This window comes from Theropithecus gelada, chromosome 7b (genome assembly GCF_003255815.1).
Source record: "Theropithecus gelada isolate Dixy chromosome 7b, Tgel_1.0, whole genome shotgun sequence".
In the NCBI taxonomy this organism is placed as follows: Eukaryota; Metazoa; Chordata; class Mammalia; order Primates; family Cercopithecidae; genus Theropithecus; species Theropithecus gelada.
Window position 1 is genome coordinate 4,703,801 of NC_037675.1, and position 22,367 is coordinate 4,726,167.

Genomic DNA, 22,367 nt, shown 5'->3' on the forward strand with positions numbered 1-22,367 from the left:
CATTTCCACCCAATGTGTAGTTCATCCAGATGGGCCTGGCAATGTTAAGCAATTTTTCCTTTAACTCCCCTGACTTCCTCCGCCTTTGATGAAGTCTGAAAAGTTATTCCACAGCAAAGGAAATGCTTCAAACTCTATAGTCACATCCTCAAAAAGTTTATCTCCGATGACCCAAACAAAACACATACACAGCCTTTTCAATTATTTACACTTTATCTATTTGTGACTTGATAAACATAGTGTTTTTTATCCACTGTGGCTATCAGGAATAATGCTACTATGAAGATAAAGTTGTTCAAAGTAATTGTAATACAAACTCATCTTTTAAAATGTTTGTATTACCTGCTACCTAGTTTGCTGAGGACATTGACAAGGTTTATGCCTCTTTTTACGCTGCTGTTATCTAGGAAGTTGCCTTGTATGTAGTAGGCCCTCAAATAATTGTTGATTAAAGCATAATTAACATCTATTTTCTAACTGTGATTGATCTCCTTTTCAGTGCTTACTAAGTAACAACAACTGGATAGAACCATAGCCTTCAGAAGATTCTTGAAGTGAGGCAGCAACTGGAAGTGCTAAAAGAAATTTTTAATTCTGAGTAGCCAGAGGTATAAAAACAGACCAAGGTTTTAGTGTACTGGAGCTTTTTGCACATGACACTCATGTGGGCTCTGTAAGTTTGGGTGAAGGGTAGAGGAGTGGGTAATTTTGTATGTTGGTAATATTATGATGTTGACCGATCTCCTTTGATTACATTGCCATGGCAGTAGTTGACATTACCATGTCCTAATCATGTAAATGTAGTATCTGATAGATACCACCAGGTTTCATTTAAGAGACATTATTATGCAGAATGTCACTTGATGCTGTGGAGAGGGTTGAATCACAACTGCTATTTCATAGCCAGGAAATTGAGATCAACTGATTTTACTTACATGGGTAAGAAGCAGTTAGCTCTAGGGAAGCTAGAAATGGAAGTCTCTGTCTTTGATCATTTTATTGGATTAGTGTTTCCGAAACTTGGCTGGTCATCAGAACAATGAAAAAGTCATTTTTAAAATACAGATTCCTAAGCTTAAAGTCTAATTCTACTGATTCAGAATCTCTAATGTGTCAGGCTGCAATGATTCTATGTATGCCAGTGGTAGCAATGTTTGTTTTTGCTGCTAGGAAATTCCAAAAGGAGCCTTATATCTGACTGTCAGAGGAGTGGGGTTTTGGAGAATAAGCTAGGTCGGCTTCCATATCTAAAAAGGGAAGTAGATTGAAGATATACCTTGTATAGCTGTCACTCATGCTGTCTATCAAATCACGAATAGATAAAGCACAAATAATTCATATGTCATCAACTCATGAATGGATAAATGTGGTAAAGTGGAAATAATCCATATGTCATCAACTCATGAGTAAATAAAATGTGGTATAGCCATACAATGGAATACTATTCAGCAACAAAAAGAAATGAAATGCTGCTGCTACAACTTGGATAAACTAAGCTAAAAGAAGCCAATCACAAAGGACTATTCATTGTGTAATACCATTTATATGAAATGTTCAGAATAGACAAACCCATAGACACTGGGGCAGATTAAGGGAAAATGAGTGACTACTAATGGGTACAGAGTTTCTCTTGGGGTAATAAAATGTTCAAAAATTGACTGTGGTGATGACTGCACAATTCTATCAACATTAGACTAAAGTCCACTTACACTGAATTGTCTGATACGTGAATTATGTTTCAATTAAGTTGTCATAAAAAAAACTTCATGACATTATTAAAGCTTCATATATGTATTCCCTATGGCCGTAACTCCTCTCCAAAATGTATACCTAACAGAAATGCATATATATGTGTGTGTGTGTGTGTGTGTGTGTGTGTGTGTATATATATATAAACCAAAACTAAAATATTCATAGAAGCAGTATTTACAGGCCATGGGCGGTGGCTCGCGTCTGTAATTCCCAACATTTTGAGAGACTGAGGCAGGCAGATCACTTGAGGTCAGGAGTTCGAGACCAAACTGGCCAACATGGTGAAAATCCATCTCTACTAAAAATACACACACACACGAAAATTTAGGCGGGCATGGTGGCTCTTGCCTGTAATCCTAGGTACTGGGAGGCTGAGGCAGGAGAATCATGTGAACCTGGGAGGCAGAAGTTGCAGTGAGCTGAGATTGCGCCACTGTACTCTAGCCTGGGTGACACAGCAAGACTCTATCTCAAAAAAAAAAAAAAAAAAAAGAAGCCCTATTTACAACAGTCTGAAAAAAACAAACAAAACAACAACAAGAAACTTCACCAATAATTTATAATCACACAATGAAATAGTACACAACAATGAGAATGAACAAAGGATGGCTCCATGCAACCACATGGATGCATGTCACGAACATTATGTAGGGTAACAGAAGCCAGACACAAAAGAGCCCATAAGATATGATCCCACTTAAATCAGCTCAAAAGTGGACAGAAATGAATTGTGGTGTTACTAACAGAAATCAGAATAGTGGTTACCATCAAATGGAGGGTGGCTAAGGGTGGAAGGGGATATGAGGAAGGTCTCTGTGGAGCTGGTAATGGGTTCTACAATCTGAATGCCAAATACACAGGTGTGCCTCCTTTTGAAAATTTATGCAATTGCATACCCATCTATCTTGTTCATTTTTCTGGATCTCATATATATATATATATATATATATATATATATTTTTTTTTTTTTTTTTTTTGAGACAGAGTCTTACTCTGTCCCCCAGACTGGAGTGCAGTGGCAAAATCTTGGCTCACTGCAACCTCTACCTCTCAGGCTCAAGTAATTCCTGTGCCTCAGCCTACCAAGCAACTGGAATTACAGGCATGCACCACTATGCCCAGCTAATTTTTGCATTTTTTTTTTTTTAGTAGAGATGAGGTTTCACCGTGTTGGCCAGGCTGGTCTTGAACTCCTGGCCTCAAGTGATCTGCCCACCTTGGCCTCTCACAGTGCTGTGGGATTATAAGGCATGAGATACCGCGCCCAGCCCTGGATCTTATATTTCAATAAAGAATTTACTGAAAGAGACACAAAAGACTGTCAACAACAAACAAAAGAACAAAAACCCAAATGTGTAAAACAGCATGAGCTCCTGGAAGGTGGAGTTTATGTCTCTCACATTTTTGTGTCCCTCCAGTGCTTTCATTCTAAGGGTGCCCAGAAAGCATTCACGGAATGAATCAAGGAAGATATTCCTACCTCTATCTTTGTTCTAGGAGGGCTGAGGTGCTCTGAACAGAAAGAACAATTCCGATGCCACTCACCTGGGCTTTCTCTCTCTTCGCTCTAATCAGTGTGTCTTGGTAATGCTGGGCCACTTCTGCAAGGACTCCCTCAAGTTTAGCTGCAGGAATCTGTAGGGCCTGCAGAGTCTTTTGGGCATCACCTTCATCCAGGGCTTCATTAATTAAACCAATGGCTAAAATCCCTAAATATAAAGAGACAAAGTTTTTTTTTTTCAAATTAAGGAAGTATATAAACAAATCAATCATGAAACATACTAACTAATCATAACTAATCATAAATCCACCTAAGAGTAACCATGATTCAAATTGCAACTTACCATCCATTAAGCAGCACTGTTTTAATTTTTTAAATATTAGTGTTTGTTTCATCTAAACTTGCTTGTATTCATATTCCTATTGAACGCTCAAGTCATTTTGTTTCATTTTTAACTGCTCTAACTTAAGTGATGAGGATTTTTATGAAACTGGCCTTACTGTATAGCTTTCAGGTACACTGGAATGTGTTATCAAAAACATTCTTGAGTCACAAAGGATTCACAGTCTTAAAAAGGTTCAAGTGTCCTTAAAAAGTCACCTAATTTAACACTTTTATAGAAGAAATAATAAGGCTTAGCAATCTCTTCTCCAACATTACACAGCAAACAAATGGCAGAAGAAAGATCCAAGCCCAGGGCTCCCTAATGCAAGGCAAGGCTCTTCCCACTAAGTCAGTTGAATATTTCTCACAGGAAATACAAATTAAAATTAGAAATGTTCATTCCCCAGGTATCTTAGGCAGCCGTACTACTTTTGTAAGGACTCTGCTGTATAATAAAAAGTCTGGCTGGTCTTTGTCTCTGGAGGAGCCTCTAAGAACCTTCAGACATCCTGAGTGATAGGTATGTTTCTGTTATTCATAGTGGGCCCCACTGCCCACACCTGAATTTAGGCCAACCAATGACTCCTGGTTGGCCTCTTGAGAGTTTAAGGATGGAGGCTAGCCATTGACTTTGAGGTTTAGAGTCATGTGATACCAGCCTGGCCTCCCCATCTCCAGGGAGCAGAGGCCAAATGAAAATTGAGTTTAATCGCAAAGCCAATACTATCAATCACGCACATGTAATGAAGCCCAAATAAAAACTCTGGACACCCAAAGTTCAGGTGAGTTTCCCTAGTTGGTGATACATATCAATGTGCCAGGAGACTGACACATCCTGAGAACACAGAGGCTTCATATTGGGGACTCTCACAGATTTGCCTGATGATTCTCTTCTTTCAGCTGATCCTGATTTATATATTTTATAATAAAATTGTAATCATAAGTCTAGCATTTTCTTGAGTTCTGTGTCATTCTAGCAAATTATTAAACTAAGAGGATAGACAGCTCCTCCAAATTTGCAGCCAGTTGTTCAGAAGTACAGTGGCCTGGGAACTCTGCAGCTTTCAGCTGGTGTCTGAAGTGAGAGGAGTCTTGTGGAGGAACATGCCTACAACCTATGCAATTTCACCCGATTCCATGTAGTGTCAGAACTACATGTTATAACAGCATTTAAAAATAACAGATCATGTTCAATTCACCTCCCCCAAAATTTAGTTCTTATTGGACATATACCTAATTATAGCAATTGCCTGGTGTTCTCAAAACAACATTCAACTCTAGCTTTTTGTGTTATATAGATATTTTTAATCTCTCACCCAAAAATCCTTCTAGGAATAGTATTTTGAACCACTTCATGGAATCACATCATCATTACTGGTGACATTATTTGGGGAGGACAGGAAGATAACTCACTCTCATGTTCCTCTTGCACCACCAGGTTCACATGGTCCACACAAGCTTGGATGTCATTCCAGGTAATGAATTCATTATTCTCTGCATGTGCCTGAGCCTTCAGTTTCATCAACTCATCGAGATACCTGCCCCAGACCCCCAAGTAAAAAGAGCATTAAGCATAGCATTTTTAAATATTCAAGGAACAAAGATTGCTAGGGTATCCCAACCATTTGATATATTCTCAAGGCCAGTTTTGGAACCGCATAGTTGCTTTAAACAAAGTGCAAAAATGCAGTAGAAATCACTTATTCTCAATATCCCGTCACATATTCTAAATTCCACATTAAGACTAACACTAGAATCAAAGGTAGCAGTTCAAGCAATTCCTCCACAGACAAGGAAAAAAGGCTAGACATGAGCTAATAAATGCAGAAGGAATGACAGAGCAACAAATCATCATCGGCAACTTTTACTGAAGGTACTGATTTAGGAAAGATTATCAATTAGGTTAAAAAAATATCACAGGAATGCTTAAGGGAAAACTGGGTATTTTGATGGTGCAAAAGAGATGATGTTCTAGTGATGAGGGAAAAACATAAATATGCAATGGAAATGTAAGTGGTCTCCCTAATCCAGGGATCAATCTTAGTATCTCTAATGGTGGAAAACGTGGGTTTTATATGCCTATTGATATGAGGCAATATGAAATACACATCACCAAAAATGTTGAACTGAATCATGACAAACATATAGATTTAATTTCTAATTTACAGGAATAAGGCATATATGAGAAAGCAACTAGAACTATCCATAAAATAGGACGTCTTACATGGCAATTGGTCCCATCCTTTTAACAAGTCAGTGTCATGAAGAAACAGACAATTCTAGATTAAAAGACACCCAACGGACACAACAGCCAGATATAATACATGTTCCTAGGCTGGATCCTGTTTTCAACAAAACAGTTATAAAGGACAGTTTGAGAACAACTGAAGAAGAATGAAAATGAACTAGCTAGGGTTAGATGATATTTAAAAAGTATTACTTAACTTTGTCAGAGATAGTGTTATTTTGACTATGTAACATATTTCAATAAGCCTACTTACATATTTAGGAACGGAATGTCATATTTTTCAGCATAACAAAGAATTAAACGAATCAAAGTAGAACCAAACAAAAGTATGACCATGATAAAGTAATAATGCCTGCAAAGAAAATCGGAGCACTGACATACAAAAGACAGAGTTAACAGCTACGTAATGGATTCACTTCCTTCACTCTGGACACCCACCTCTGACAGTTTTCTTCCTCAATATTGGTAAGGCCCGTTACTGAACTGCTCAACTGCTTCCACACTGTATTCACATCTCCTGATTCCAAAGCCCTGTTGATCAGGGCCACCGATGACAACATTTCCACTGCAACAGAGAGCTCTGGGTGGGTGAGATTATGCTGTACAGAAAGGGACAGAAGGGAAAACAGTGAGAAAAGACATTCTCCAAGACCCAGGGAGTTATAAGTTTAACAAAACCATAAGAAAACCAAGTTTATGCAAAAAAAGTTCTACCTAACCACAAGAAGTGGGTATTACATTCACTTCCACCCAACTTTGCTCACAAACAGGACAGGTTTAGTGAACTCACTTCAGGACTCTGTCGCTGCAGGGTAGCCAGCTCCTTCTGATAGAGATCGGCGGCAAATGGATACACCTGGGGCAGCTGGGCTTCGGGATTCATCAGTTCCAAAACAGTCTTCTCAGCAACACCCTTCTGGATTGCAGCATTAATCACTGCTACCGCTGCCAATCCTGTGTAGAAAACAGGAGTCAGAAATGCAGTGGGCTTAGAGAGCCCTCAGGGGAAGAAGGTGCAAACTTCACGGAAAAAAATTACATTCTGTGGCTATCGGCCATGAAGTCTGAAGTGGAACTTTCATCTTAAAAAAGCAGCCACCTCTGTAGGAAGAAGGGCGAACTGTACGTTATGTGAACCATATCTCAATAAAGATGTTTTCTTCAAAAAGCAGCCTCCTACCTGTTCTCCTCATCCCTATTTTCTTCCTATTCAATTCATCCTATATCTACCACTACTTCCCACCTAAACCATCTCTTCCTTCTCCTACTTACTGCCTGGCTTCTTAAGCTACCGTCAAAGCTTTCTACAATCTTTCCACCCTTTGATCTTACACAACTCAGCCCAAAACATTTACAAAATTTGTATTCTAACCACCATTCCTTAAAGACGTCTTTCAACAACTGTACTTTGGCTCCCGCCTCCTTTTTCCCTCATTGTCCTGCACTAGGAACATTTTCTCTCCTCTTTCACCATCCAAATCTTAGCAACCCCTTAAGTCTCACCTTCTCCAGATATTTCCCTAACAAACCATGAAGTGTGTGAGAGCCAAAGTGAGCCTATATTGACTCCAGTTCTACTTCCAAAACTGGAGTAACTTGGCCAAGTGTGGTGGCTCACGCCTGTAATCCCGGCACTTTGGGAGGCCAAGGCAGGTGGATCACGAGGTCAGGAGATCAAGACCATCCTGGTCAACATGGTGAAACCCCATCTCTACTAAAAATACAAAAATTAGGTGGGTATGGTGGCACGTGACTGTAATCCCAACTCCTCGGGAGGCTGAGGCAGGAGAATCGCTTGAACCAGGGAGTCGGAGGTTGCAGTGAGCTGAAATCGCGCCACTGCACTCCAGCCTGGCAACAGAGTCTCAACAACAACAACAAAAAGGCACACAGACCAATGGAACACTAGAGGGAACTCAGAAATAAAGTCACACATTTACAGTCATGAGGAGAACATTTTTTGACAAAGGCACCAAGAACACACATTGGGAAAAAGACAGTGCTATGGTTTGGATTCGGTTTGTTTGTCCCTTCCAAATCTCATGTTGAAATTTGATCCCTGACATCACCCTGAGGGTATGAAAAAAAAGAAAAGAAGAAGAAACTTGATCCCCAGTGTGGTGGTGGGAGGCAGTGCCTAGTGGGAGCTGTGAGAGTCATGGGAGCAAATGTCTCATCAATGGCTTCGTGCCATTCTCGTGGTAGTGAGCTCTCGCAAGATTGGATTGGTTCTTGGGGAGAATGGATTCGTTCTCATGAGAATGGGCTGTTATAAAGCCAGGACCCCTACTCACTACCCCAGGGGATCGGTCCCTCTTCACATGAGTCCACTTGCCCTTTGATCTTCTCCTTCATGTTTTGATGCAACACAAAAGCCCTCACCAGAAGCCGAGCAGATACTGGTGCCTTGCTTCTTGTACAGCCTGCAGAGCTGTGAGCTAATCAATTACCCTGCCTCAAGTATTCCTTTATAGCAACATAAAATGAGCTGAGACAGACAGTCTCTTCAATAAATCTTGTTGAGAAAACTGGATAACCATATGTAGAAGAATAAAGCTAGATCCCTATCTCTCATCATATACAAAAATAAATCAAAATAGATTAAAGACTTAAATCTAAGACCTGAAACTATGAAACAACTGGAAGAAAACATTGGGGAAATGCTTCAGGACACTGGTCTGAGCAAAGCCTTTTAGCTAAGACCTTAAAAGCATAAGCAATGAAAGCAAAAATAGACAAATGGGACTATGTCAAGCTAAAAAGCTTCTGCAAACCAAAGGAAACCAACAACAAAGCGAAGAGACAACATACAGAACGGGAGAAAATATTTGCAAATGATCCATCTGAAAAGACAACAATAACTAGAACACATAAGAAATTCAAACAGCAGCAAAAAAAAACAAAAACAAAAACAAAAACAAAACCCACAAATAATCCAATTTTTACATGGGCAAATAAGCTGAATAGACTTTTATCAAAAGAAGACACACAAATGGCCAAAAGGTATATGAAAAAATGCTCAACATCATTAATCATCAGGGAAATACACATCAAAACCACAATGAGACACCTTCTCACTCCAATTAAAATGGCTTTTATCAAAGACAAAATATAACAAATGCTGGCAAGGCTGCAGAGAAAGGGCTCATACACTGTTGATGGGAATGTAAATTATTATAGCCACCATGGAAAACAGTATGGAGAGTCCTCAAAAAATTAAAATAAAACTACATATGATTCAGCAATCCCACTGCTAGGTATATGGCCAAAAGAAAGGAAATCAGCACTCCCATGTTTATTGCAGCTGTATTCACAATAGCCAAAATATGAAATCAACCTAAGTGTCCATCAATGAATAAATGGTAAAAAAAAAAAAAAAAAAAAAAAAAAAGTAGTATATACACATGATGGAATATTATTCAGCCATAAAAACTGAAGGTCATTATGTTAAGTGAAATAAGCCAGACACAGAAAGGCAAATACCTCCTGATCTCACTCATATATGGGAGCTAAAAAAGTGGATCTCATGGAGGTAGAGTTGACTGGTGGTTCCCAGAAGCTGGGAAGGGTAGTGGGGAGGAGGAGATAGAGAGGTTGGCTAATGGGTACAAAATTACCATTAGATACAAGGAATAGGTCTAGTGTTAGATAGCACAGTAGGATGACGACAGTTAATAATGTATAGTTCAAAATAGACAGAAGAATTGGAATGTTCCCAACATCAACAAAAGATAAATGTGTTAGGTGACAGATATTCCAATTACCCTGATTTGATCATCACACATTGTATGCATGTATCAAAATATCATACGTCAGTGCTTCTTGGTTGGTTTAAAAAACAAAACAAAACACATGTACCCTCAAAATATGTACAACTATTACATAGCAATTAAAACCACAAAAACAACAACAAACTGGAGGAACCCTCCTGCCACCAAAAGTACCTGGCAGTTGGTTACGGCTGGTAGGCTCAGGTGGGGGATGAGAGTGACAGAAGCTAACCTCAGACCCTTCAGTAACACAAAGCCACAACTTTCCTCCCATACTGTTTCAATGGACTCTTACTTCTCTGATATTGCTGGGCAGCACTGTTTGCAGCATCCACTCCAGACTGCAGCTCCTCCTTCTGCAGGGGGTCAGTCTGACCACTCTGATAAAAGCAAAGAAAATTATGTAAAGATTATTCATTCCTATGACTCCAGGTCTTAAGGTTCTCATCTCTCAAAAGCAGTCACTAGGGACAGAGAGCCATAGTCATAAGTGACAGCTCAGGCTACATGTAGCCAAGGGGGCCGCCCCAGCTAGAGCCATATGCCTTTGCCAAAGCTGGGGTAGAGTGACTTTACAGATACCAGTACATTCTTAAACATATTACATGAAAAGCCTCAAAACATTCTAAGGGAAAAGTGTTCGTAGAATCTTAAGCACGTTAATGCTACTTACTTTGACCAATGTACGCTGGGTATTGGTAAAATGTATACTTGCCCTTATTTAGACAAAAAAGAAAGTCCCTCATGTTTGTCCTAAAAACAACCCCCACAAAATACAATACCACACCATCTACCCTGACTGCACAGTAAGTACCTTTCCAATGTTGACTAGAGCAAACTAATGGGGTGCAGTTTTTTTTTAAGTGCAAATTCTGATGTAAGAATGCAAAAATATTCAGGTTTTCCCCAATGTCTTTTAGTTGGAGAGAGAGACAGCTGAAGTGAAGGAGTGGTTAGACTGGGGATGGGTGGGTATTGTCTATTTTAAAAGAGGATTCACAGCTCTAAAAGCAAAAGTGAGTTGAAGACAATGTGTATTTTACCTGAGGATTTTTTTAAACTAACTTATATGCAGAGGAAAAAGTTGTATTGTGGGGGAAAAAAAGGCAGCATATATATCTTTAAATGACAGCATGAGATTCAAATGGATATATACAAACTCTTGCAGCTTCAATCCAGACTGTTTACCTGTCTCTTCTGCTGTTTATCACTCAGGAGCTGCTTCAAGTACCAGTCACTATTCTGTTGCTGCAGTCCTCGAAGACCCAGGGCTGGTGACTGTAGAGCCTTGAACAAGGCCAGTGCATCTCCTTGTTCTAAAGCCAGGTCGATGTTTGCTAATGCAGAAAATGCTGAGGAAAAAAGGCAAAAGCTTATGAAAGGACTATGTGAACAGAACAGCCTAGAATAGTTTTCCTTCCCCAAAACCAATCTCAGTTCCAGATACGGAAATATAACTCAGAGAGCCTTTACTCTGTGGTTCTCAGAAGCATAAGATCTTCGGATTGGAAAAGAACCTTACAGTCATCAAGTCCTGAGGTTCCCAACAAGCTGTTCATCGGATTTCATACAGATTCCTGGGCCACACTCCCAGCCCACTTAAAAACTTCCAAATGTAGACAGCTCAGCACCAATATGGAGCCAACAATCCAGACCAACATGACGCTTAAATTCCCTTAAAATGCCAAGTAGTTGTCCAGATTATACTTACAGACTGCCAAACAGGAGAAAGTATCTCCCATGGCCATTTACTATACCGTTGGACAATTTTGTTTCAAAAATATTTTTAAAGCTTCAACCCTAAAGTTCACACTGAATACATTCCACTGCCCCCCCATGACAGCAAATGCCTTACGAGCAGCCTTATTTTCTTTAACTATCTCTTACATACTATCATTTTGAATCCTCTCATTACCCTGATACTTCCTGCACACACTCCACCCACAACAGTCAGTGCCCAGATATCAAGGGTGATCCAACCTGTGCAGAGTGAAAGGGGCCATCTTCCCCCTCTCTACATTCTCTCTTCTAATCATAGAACCTGAGGTCACACAAGCTCTATAATACAATACATGACAATGAAAACCCAGATGTTCCTTCATCTGAAAATGATAATGAAGATAACTTCCCACATAGGAATAGGTTTAAGATTAAATAAAATCATATACATAAAAGCACTTCATATACTGTAAAAAAACAAACAAATAAAAAACAAAACAAAACCAAAAAGGTCTTCTTAGCCTGAAAGACAGAATAAGGTAATTTCTGATTTAAGAAACAACAGCCACTAAGGAATCATAATTAGTTTATTACTTTCCATTTCCTTATTCTTTGAAGAGAAAATGCCTGTCCCTACCACCACTCACAGATAAACATCTGATTTTATCCAAGTAGCAAAAAGAAATCAATAAAATACCAAAAATAAAAATATCTGGGGAATAGTAGTACTTATCAATTGCAAATGTTTTCATTAGTAAAAAACAAAATAAAATTAATAAGCTGTTACAAAGAAAATCAAAACAGCCCAAGGGAAAATAAAGTCTCAAACTAGAAAACGGGAAGTAGGGGCAATGAGGAGACTAGAACTACTAAAAAAAAGGAGGGGGGGGAGGGGAAGAAAAGGTTAAAATATTGGTATAGGATGTGAGGTCTCACTGTAGGCTCCTAAGATACTGTTTATTTCTTCCTAGTATTTATACCCGTCATTCAACTGAGCACCAAACCAAGGTGGTGGCTTCTCAAGTCACGTCTGCAGGTCTATGTGGCTGTTAGCCAACTAATTATCCATTCCTTCAATGATATTTACTGAGGATCTGCTATATGCTGCAAACATAATAGTGAAAAAACCAAATATCCTTATCCTCATGGAGCTTTCATAATAGCTAGAGACAGAAAATATAATCAATGCAGATAACAAACTAGACTTTCTCTAGGTATATAGCATAGAATCTTATAGTATCTCTCTACAAAAGCACCTAGTAAATTTTGCTTTTTCTAGAAGTGTATACATACTACTCAAATATGTAAATATTAAATGAATATCTATAAACATTTATATTGCAAAGATAATAAAGTATGGAACATTACTTAAATACTTCCTCTCACTGAACTTTAGTTATATAACTCTAATTTTCCATATTCTACTTAACAAAAATAAAAACTTTTTCTAATTTTTAATTCTTTGGCCTGTAGCTTTTTCCCGGGGCAGCGTCAATTGCTGTTTCAAATGCCCTAGGCAAAGAATCTTATCTATAATTACATTAATTCCTGGAACCTGAAGTCCCTATACCCTCCTGGCATCTAACTTTCCTTTGCCTCAGACTTTCTCTACAATTAGGAAAAGACTGTCCTTTCATAGGGAATTCTGCCTTATCCTCACCCTCTTATCTATCCTAAGGATCCCTGTGAAGATCCATGTACACTGAAAACCTACTCAAACTTCTAGACAGAAATCATCATTCCCTTCTTTATTCTATGACTACACTGCATGCACTCTTGGCACCTTGCTCTAATCAAGCTGCCCTAAAAGTACTCATTTGCATGTCTATCCTCCTGACTATACTGAAAGGTATTTGAGGGAATTTTTATTATTTTGCTCCTCTGACTACATAATAATAATATGAATAGGACATTTTAAGAACATATACATATTGTTATTTCCCTACATGTGCTCACCACTGATTCTTACATAATTAGCAAGGTAAAATTACAAAGGTTATAAAATACCAAACAGTAAGGTAGAGAAAAATCCCTTAGTAAAACAAAAAATATTTTATGTACTCTATGCAACAGGAAACATGCTGGACTTTCTTCTCACGGAGAACCAATCATAAGGACACTCCAGTTTATATTTGCTGACTTAAGAATTAATACAGATTCAGCACAAGATACCATCCACATTTGAATGGATTATTCTGCTCGGAAGGTCATTATCCTAAATGAACCCAAAGGCAGCAGAATACAAACAATGCTGGTCCATCTACTTGGGAGGCTGAAGCAGGAGAATCTCTTGAACCTGGGAGGCAGAGATTGCAGTGACCCGAGATTGCGCCACTGCACTCCAGCCTGGATTCTGTTTCAAAAAACAAAAAATAAAAAATAACCCAAAAAACAAGAATGCTGGTCAGGACTTAGAACTCCAATCCTACGGAATTGGTAAAATCTTCTCTACTTATTAATATTAGTTCAAAGGAGAAATTTGGTCCTCCAAATGAACAATTACTATTATTATTATTATGAGTATCTTGAGCAAAACAAGATTAAGCCTGGCCTAGCTGGTTGAAATCAAACCTTTTAGTTTTTTTTTTGGTTTTGTTTGTTTTTTTTTTTTTAATCCAAAATGTGTTTATTGAGATGGTTTCCCACTCATCTTGATTCAGAGTGCCTTTAGTGCTGCTTCCTCCTAAAGGAACATCCTTCTGGAAGCCTTGCTTTTCCTCCTGTAGGCTGGCAGAGGACAGTGGAGCAGCCAACACACAAAACTACCGTTTGTGCATGGCTAAAGACCATGGTGATTTTATAGCATCCTGGGCATTTCACATCCATGAAGTAGGAATTGGGGCTCTGCACCAGGCGTTTCTTCTTGTGTTTCCTCTTCTCCTCTTCTGGGGAGGGATGAAGGAGATCCTTTGCGAGAGGCATGTTCTCGTGTGGGTAGGTCGTCACCGCCGGAAAAAAGAAACCTTTTAGTTTTTTTAGTGAGTCTAAACCTATGCTAGGAATTAGGAGCACTTCAAAAGAAGTAGAATATATAATCTCTACTTTAAGGAGTTTACAAAGATGTCAGAAGAACAAGCAATACAAGACAATACAAATTAAGTACAAATTTATAGGGATGAGCCTGTGTATGACACAGGAGATTTGAAAGCCAAGCATATCGAACTGTGATAGGCACTGAAGTGAAAATTGAACTGGATCTTGAATGATGGGTACAATTTGGATTAGGAAGAGATGAGGCATGAGGGCATTACAGTAGAGAGATTACATGACTAACAAAGTGATAATACTAATGTTCACTGAGTACTTACTAAATAGCTGGCCATTTACATACACTATCTCATATTATCTGCATAACAACTCTACTGCAGGTGCCCAATGTTACACAGCTTTTAACAGAGGAACAAGAGATCAAATACCAGGTCAGTACCACTTCACAGCCAGATTCTTTTTTTAAAAAAATTTAATTAATTTTTTTTGAGACAGGGTCTCACTCTGTTGCCCAGCCTACAATGCAGTGGTGCAAACACAGCTCACTGCAGCCTCAACCTCCTGGGCTCAAGCGATCCTCCTGCTTCAGCCCCCAAGTAGCTGGGACTACAGGCGCGTGTCACCATATCCAGCTAGTTTTTGTATTTTTTTTAAAGACGGGGTTTTGTCACATTGCCCAGGATGGTCTCAAACTCCTAAGCTCAGGCAATCCACCTGCCTTGGCCTTCCAAAATGCCGGAATTGCCCGGCCCTGATTCTTTTTATGTCATAAAATGTACAGAATGAGTATGGGAGGTAATTAGGCAAATGAGCTTCTACTGAGAGCTGTACGCATGAAATATTGCATAAAGAACTTCACTAGGCTAGGGATCTGCATTTTGTCTGGCAAGTATGAAGTAGTCATGGTGAGTTCTTTAGCAGAGTAGCGACAAAATGATAATTTCAATAAATTAATTTCCCCAAAGTAACACACATATAAAAGTCAATATTAAAAGTATAATCTCAATTTTGTTTAAATATGTTTTGGAGGCTGGGCAAGGCAGCTCACGCCTGTAATCCCAGCACTTTGGGAGGCCAAGGTGGCAGGATCACTTGAGATCAGGATTTTGAGACCAACCTGGGCAACAGAGCGAGACTCTGTCTCTTCAAAAAAATTGTAAAAAGCAGCTGGGTGTGGCGGCGCATGACTGTAGTCCTAGTTACTAGGGAATGTGAAGCAGAAGGATGGCTTGGGCCCAGGAGTTTGAGGCTGCAGTAAACCATAATCGCAACTGCAGCCTAAGAAACAGAGTGTAACTCTGTCTCTTAAAGAAAAAAGAAAATTATATATATATATATATATATACACACACACACACACACCCACACACCCACACACACATGCAGACGCATTTTGAAGAACATACAAAAAAATGCCAGTAATGATTATTTCTAAGTGATGATTATTTCTAAGTGATGGAGTCTAATTTTTGTGGTTTATTGTTTAATATCTAGACAGTTTGCATTATTCTTTAAAGGAAAAACAAAACTATAATGTTACTTAAAAAAATAGAAAAATAATTTTTTTTTTTTGAGACAGAGTCTCAGTGTTGTCCAGTCTGGAGTACAGTGACACCATCTCAGCTCACTGCAACCTGTGCCTCCCAGGTTCAAACGATTCTCCTGCCTCAGCCTCCCGAGTAGCTGGGACTACAGGCGCAAGCCACCATGCCCGGCTAATTTTTGTATTTTCGGTAGAGTTGGGGTTTCACCATATTGGCTAGGCTGGTCTCAAACTCCTGACCTCAGGTGATCCACCCACCTTGGCCTCCCAAAGTGCTAGGATTAATCAGCCACTGCGCCTGGCCAGGAAAATAATTTTTAAAAGCATGTAATAGGGTGAAAGAGTGAAACTATAGCCAAAAAGACTACTATGACGCTACTGTCAGTGTAGGAACAAGGGGCTGACTGAAGATTTAAAACGGAGGAATAGAAACACAAAAGATTGTTAATAAGCAATTGCTGCTAAACAAATCCACTAATGTCTAAAGTAAGTAAATTAAACCATGTTGTAAGTCCCAGAATAGATCAACATTCACATTATATTATAATATTCCTTTAAGTGCCTGACTCAGGAACATACTTACTATTGACTTTGTTTACATTGCCTTGAATTTCAGCTTGCGTGAGCAGCTCCTCATAAACATCTCTTTCTCTCTCTGAGTTTTCTGTCTGAGGATGAGTAAAAAGCATAATTAAGTTAGCCTAAGGTGTCTAAGAAGACCACATAAATACACCTGTGCTCCTCCTGCACACTACCAAGAATATGGGTGTAGCTTAAGATCCTTTATAAAGAACAAAGCAGGCACAGTAACTCATGCCTGTAATCCCAGTGCTTTGGAAGGCCAAGGCGGGAAGATGGCTTGAGGCCAAGAGTTTGAGATCAGCCTGGGCAACATAGCGAGACCCCATCTCTACAAAATTTTTTTTTTAATTAGCCCAATGTGGTGGCACACGCCTGTAGTCCCAGCTACTCAGGAGGCTGTGACAGGAAGATTGCTCTGCCCAGAAGTTTAAGGCTGCAGTGAGTTATGACTGCACCACTGCATTCCAGTCTGGGTGACAGAGCGAGACTTTTTTTTTTGAGACAGAGTCTCGCTCTGTCACCTAGGCTGGAGTGCAATGGCACGATCTTGGCTCACTACAAACTCCACCTCCTGGATTCATGTGATTCTCTTGCTTCAGCCTCCCAAGTAGCTGAGACTACAGGCATGCACCATCAGGCCCAGCTAATTTTTTTGGTATTTTTAGTAAAGAAGGGGTTTCACCACATTAGCCAGGCTGGTCTCAAATTCCTAACCTCAAGTGATCGGCCTGCCTTGGCCTCCCAAAGTGCTGGGATTAGAGGCAGCACATCCTTGCCTCAGATCTGAGCAGAATGGGCACATACAGATCCACAATCCTGGAGTCTCACTGGTGACATACACAGGGGCATGGCAGCAGCTACTTGCCTGCAGGCTAGTTTGGCACCTAACTGGGAAACTGAAATCCCTGCTCTACGATAAGAGATACAAAGAATGTTCTGAGAGCAGGGTTGTTTTCGTTTTGTCATCAACCACTAATTTTAACAAGGGGTGGATAAATTTGTGTGAAGCTTCTTTTTTTTTTTCGAGACAGAGTCTCGCTCTGTTTCCCAGCTGGTGTGATCTTGGCTTACTGCAGCCTCCACCTCCCAGGTTCAAGCGATTCTCCTGACTCAGCCTCCCAAGTAGCTGGGATTACAGGAGCCCACCACAACGCCAGGCCAATTTTTGGACTTTCAGTACAGATAGGATTTTGCCATATGGGCCAGGCTGGTCTCAAACTCCTGACCTCAGGTGTTCCACCTGCCTTGGCGTCCCAAAGTGCTGGGAGTACAGGCATTAGCCACCATGACCAGCCTGTGTGAAGTCTTTTTTTTTTTTTTTTTTTTGAGACGGAGTCTTGCTCTGTCACCCAGGCTGGAGTGCAGTGGCCGGATCTCAGCTCACTGCAAGCTCCTCTTCTCGGGTTCACGCCATTCTCCTGCCTCAGCCTCCCCAGTAGCTGGGACTACAGGCACCCGCCACTTCGCCCAGCTAGTTTTTTGTATTTTTTAGTAGAGACGGGGTTTCACCGTATTAGCCAGGATGGTCTCGATCTCCTGACCTCATGATCCGCCCGTCTCGGCCTCCCAAAGTGCTGGGATTACAGGCTTGAGCCACCGCGCCCGGCCTGAAGTCTTAAATGGGATTCCTAGATTCAGTTTTTTCAAGTCAGAATCATTTAACGAACTTCTACATACCCCTAACAATTGTACACAAACATTTTACCCCAAAGAATCTGGGAAAGAGGAAAGACTATGTTAATATTTAGAGATAATCTTTCCAAAGGGCACTACTAATTTTAACGGCTACACTCCAGAATTTTATTTACATAAAATTCAAGAAGTAGAGGTCAATATGGAGTCTCACACCAAAAGATTAGACACTGCATCATTCCATTTCTAAAAAAGGTAAATGGCAGCAAGAGAAAACAGACTGGTAGTTGCCTGGGCTCAGGGGTGTGGGTGAGGTAGAAACTGACTGCGAAAGTACACTAAGGAACTTTCTGGGGTGATGGTTAAATGATCACATATATTTGTCAAAACTCAAACTGTACATTTAAAATTCGGTGAATTTTGCTGTGTGTAAATTGCATCTCAATAAAATTGATGTTTAAACTGGAGCCATATCAAATGATGGAATAACAAATTAATTAGAAAGAATAGATGTTGCATTTTTACCCTGTTTTTAGCATTTGTCATTTTGTCCTGCTTAGCCTGGTAAAGTACATCCTGGTAAGTGGATGCCAAGGGCTCTTCAAGATTTACAAGCATGGCATTGGGATTTTTCAAAGCTGCAAATGTGTCGGCTGGAATTCTATGGTCAATAGCTTCATTAATAGCAATAACAGCAGCATGTACTAAAAAAACAAAAACAAAAACACTGAGATTATATAGATTAAAGGATGTATATCACAATAGAAAGCAACACTGCACCCCCCCCTTAGAGACAGAGGCTCCTTTTCACAGAGAAATAACAACTGGGGTTCAAAGACTGGCTCCCTGGGCCCTATGAGCCTACCCTCTTCCTTACGGTATACAAAGCCACAGCTCCATCTGTGATCCATGTTTGGGATGATGAATTTGGAATCTCACAGAGAAATACTCATAAGAGAGCCTTGCAAGGAGCACTTGCTCTGGAGGTATTTGCCTTAATTACCGAGTAAACACCATAAAACAATAAGAAACTCAATGAGCCACGGAAATGTAGGACTTCCTTTCTTTTTTTCTTTTTTTTTTTTTTGAGACAGAGTTTTGCTCTCTTGTTGCCCAGTCTGGAGTGCAATGGCGCTATCTCGGCTTACTGCAACCTCTGCCTCTTGGGTTCAAGTGATTCTCTTGCCTCAGCCTCCCAAGCAGCTGGGATTACAGGCACGCGCCACCACGCCTGGCTAATTTTTGTCTTTTTAGTAGAGATGGGGTTTCACCATGGCCAGGCTGGTCTTGAACTCCTGACCTCAGGTGATCCACCCGCCTTGGCCTCCCAGCTGCTAGGATTACAGGCGTGAGCCACTGTGTCCAGTCAGGACTTCCTTTCTAAATGCTTTCACTTTAATCAGAATTAATCATGTATTTCCAAATAACAACGGCATGGAAGACTGTGTTTACAACTATATCTATGGACTTAAACTTGCTAGCAAGATTCACAATGTCCTAGATCATCACTATAGAATTAATTATTGGAAATGGTGGCAACAATCTCAGTTGAACCCATGAGATTTCTCTCTCCTTACGTGCGGCTTCATCCACTGACAGTTCATTAGCCAGGATGCCCCCAATCTTGCTAAATGCAGGCATTTGGATGCCATACTTCTCCAACTCAGTCTTCATGTTGTTGATTTCTTCTTCTACAGGAGGGAATTAATACTCAGTCAATCAAGCTAGGCACCTTTCCATAACCAAGAGAAGGAAACACATTCCTCAACTATGCAATGGGATTAAATGACATTTACCTTTTAGGGTGTTATAAGGATATAAAGATAAAATGTATGGAAAGCACTTAACACAGTAACTGGCATACAAAATGCAGTCAAACATTATTATTATCAAGGTCATCAAAAATAACTGTAAAGTGAGCAGGTCCTACAGGAAATAGTTGTTCAGAATTGCTACTTGTGGCATTTCCTACAACGAACTTATAAACGGAACAGCTTTAATGTGAGCTCAACAATAAGTGAATCACAAACTAAGTCAGTTATCTCAGTCTTTACAATCCAAATCATTAGCTGCTATTCAACAATTTCATTTCTAAGGCAGAAAGCCAAATGATAAAGAAAACATGTAAGGTCTGGCCCTTTCCCCTGGTCTGGTGAATAACTTCCCTGGAAGGAAAAATATCATGGGCAAAAAATTTCTTACCAAGTTTTAAACTTTCAAGCCTACAAAATAATCACCACTTTGAAAGACTTGAATCTATCTTACCCTTAAACAGTATTACCACTGCCCTTTTTCTCCCTAATCCCTCATCTCTTCAAGCATCTGGCCATAGCAAATACACATAGAAACACCCATCCAAATAAGCTTAAACTTTAAAATTACTAAATTGGCATCTTTGTGTCATCTCACTCCCCACTCTCCCTCTTGCTTTGCCCACAACAGATGCTTGCTGGAATGGAAAGGCAAAGACAGTTATAAAGCTTTTTTCAACATACCCGAACATTTAATGTTATGTGTTAACATTATTATGTTTTATATATGTTAATGTTATCCCCAATTTATATACAAGAAAACTGAGACTCACTAATCATGTTCACATTATTAAGTGAGAGAACATAGCTTGAAATTCCAAGTTTAGTGTTCTTTACCCCACATTAGAGAAGCAAGTTATTAATATTTCTTTCACCTCCACTGCCAGAGTATTTTTAAAGCCTTAGGTCTTTAAAATTGGTACTGCTGGCTCTCCAGGCTATTTCCACATAATTCAAGCATTTCCTGCCAAGTCTGTAACTCCTTACCTGTGAAATCAACCTTTCCATATAGGTCTTGAATCTGAGGGGCCAGGCCTAGCTTGAACAGGTACAAACTAGAAGATACAATATGCAAAAGGTTAGGCCTCCCAGCAGTGCCTAGCTGCCACCCTTAAAAGGGGAAAATCAGCATGAAGAATAAAATAGAAGCATTCTGAACACTGAGACTCCCAGTACCTACAACAGTCTCCTTTGTAGTTACAATACTCTATTTACCTCAGAGTGTTTTATTTTAGTTTAAATGACAGCATTGTCCTAAAAAGTCACATAACACAATGCAAAGAGCACTGGACTGGGAGAAATCAGTAGGCACAAATTCAAGTCCCGGTTCTGGCACAAAGTCAATGTATAATTGGATGTTAATGGCCAGGCACGATGGCTCATGCCTGTAATCCCAGCACGTTGGGAAGCTGAGGTGGGCAGATCACCTGAGGTTGGGAGCTTCAAACCAGCCTGGCCAACATGGCAAAACTCCGTCTCTACCAAAAATACAAAAATTAGCCAGGCGTGGTGGCATGTGCCTAAAATCCCAGCTATTCAGGAGGCTGAGGCAGGAGAATCGCTTGAACCTGGGAGGCAAAGGCTGCGGTGAGCCGAGATCGCACCACTGTACTCCAGCCTGGGCAACAGTGCGAGACTCCGTCTCAAAAAAGAAAAAAAGATGTTAACATTAATGTTAATATAATTTATAGTGAAGTGTCTCTTCATTTGTTTGCTTTCCTGTAATCAGTAAGTTTTAAATAACAAGACATCTTAGAAAAGCTTCATAAAAATGATTCAGATGGCAAATCTTACTTAAACTGAATTCATATTACTGATGGAAAAGTTTAATTCAGGTAATTTAACAGTTTTAGATAAATAATATTTCACATATTTTTACTTTTTAAGTATCAGGTTGGTAAAAATTATTTTTACTTTTTAAACTTAAAAAAAAATCACTTAGACTCTAAGCTTCACGCAAGCAGGGACAATACAGGGCTCATGCCGGGCGCGGTGGCTCACGCCTGTAATCCCAGCACTTTGGGAGGCCGAGGCGGGCGGATCACAAGGTCAGGAGATCGAGACCACGGTGAAACCTCGTCTCTACTAAAAATACAAAAAATTAGCCGGGCGCGGTTGTGGGCGCCTGTAGTCCCAGCTACTTGGGAGGCTGAGGCAGGAGAATGGCGGGAACCCGGGAGGCGGAGCTTGCAGTGAGCTGAGATCCGGCCACTGCACTCCAGCCTGGGCGACAGAGCGAGACTCCGTCTCAAAAAAAAAAAAAAAAATACAGGGCTCATTCACTAATGTCTACCCAGAGCCTAGCATATATTAATAAATGTTAATCAATATTTGACAGATGAAAGGACAGATAAATCAATGTCCATAAACCTGTGTTAAGTGGATTCTAAAGCCCTAGCTGACTGGAACCAATAAATTAGAAGAGATCAGAAGGGTA

At 40.0% G+C, this 22,367-nt stretch overlaps 1 protein-coding gene across 2 annotated transcripts in view; it reads right to left on the reverse strand.

The window, feature by feature from the left end:
- The window catches only part of IQGAP1 (IQ motif containing GTPase activating protein 1), a 118,425-nt gene that overhangs the window by 46,061 nt on the left and 49,997 nt on the right, over positions 1–22,367 (reverse strand). Inside the window, exons 6-15 of one of the 2 annotated variants that reach the window (XM_025391048.1) lie at positions 20,918–20,985; positions 19,697–19,810; positions 18,645–18,823; positions 16,489–16,573; positions 10,844–11,007; positions 9,951–10,035; positions 6,676–6,839; positions 6,324–6,484; positions 5,051–5,175; positions 3,298–3,461 (exon numbers count right to left, since the gene is read on the reverse strand). In XM_025391048.1, the coding sequence (XP_025246833.1) occupies positions 3,298–3,461; positions 5,051–5,175; positions 6,324–6,484; positions 6,676–6,839; positions 9,951–10,035; positions 10,844–11,007; positions 16,489–16,573; positions 18,645–18,823; positions 19,697–19,810; positions 20,918–20,985 (1,309 nt within the window). Of the gene's footprint in view, positions 1–3,297; positions 3,462–5,050; positions 5,176–6,323; positions 6,485–6,675; positions 6,840–9,950; positions 10,036–10,843; positions 11,008–13,952; positions 14,255–16,488; positions 16,574–18,644; positions 18,824–19,696; positions 19,811–20,917; positions 20,986–22,367 lie in introns of those variants that run through there. The other variant, XM_025391049.1, reaches the window with a different exon arrangement.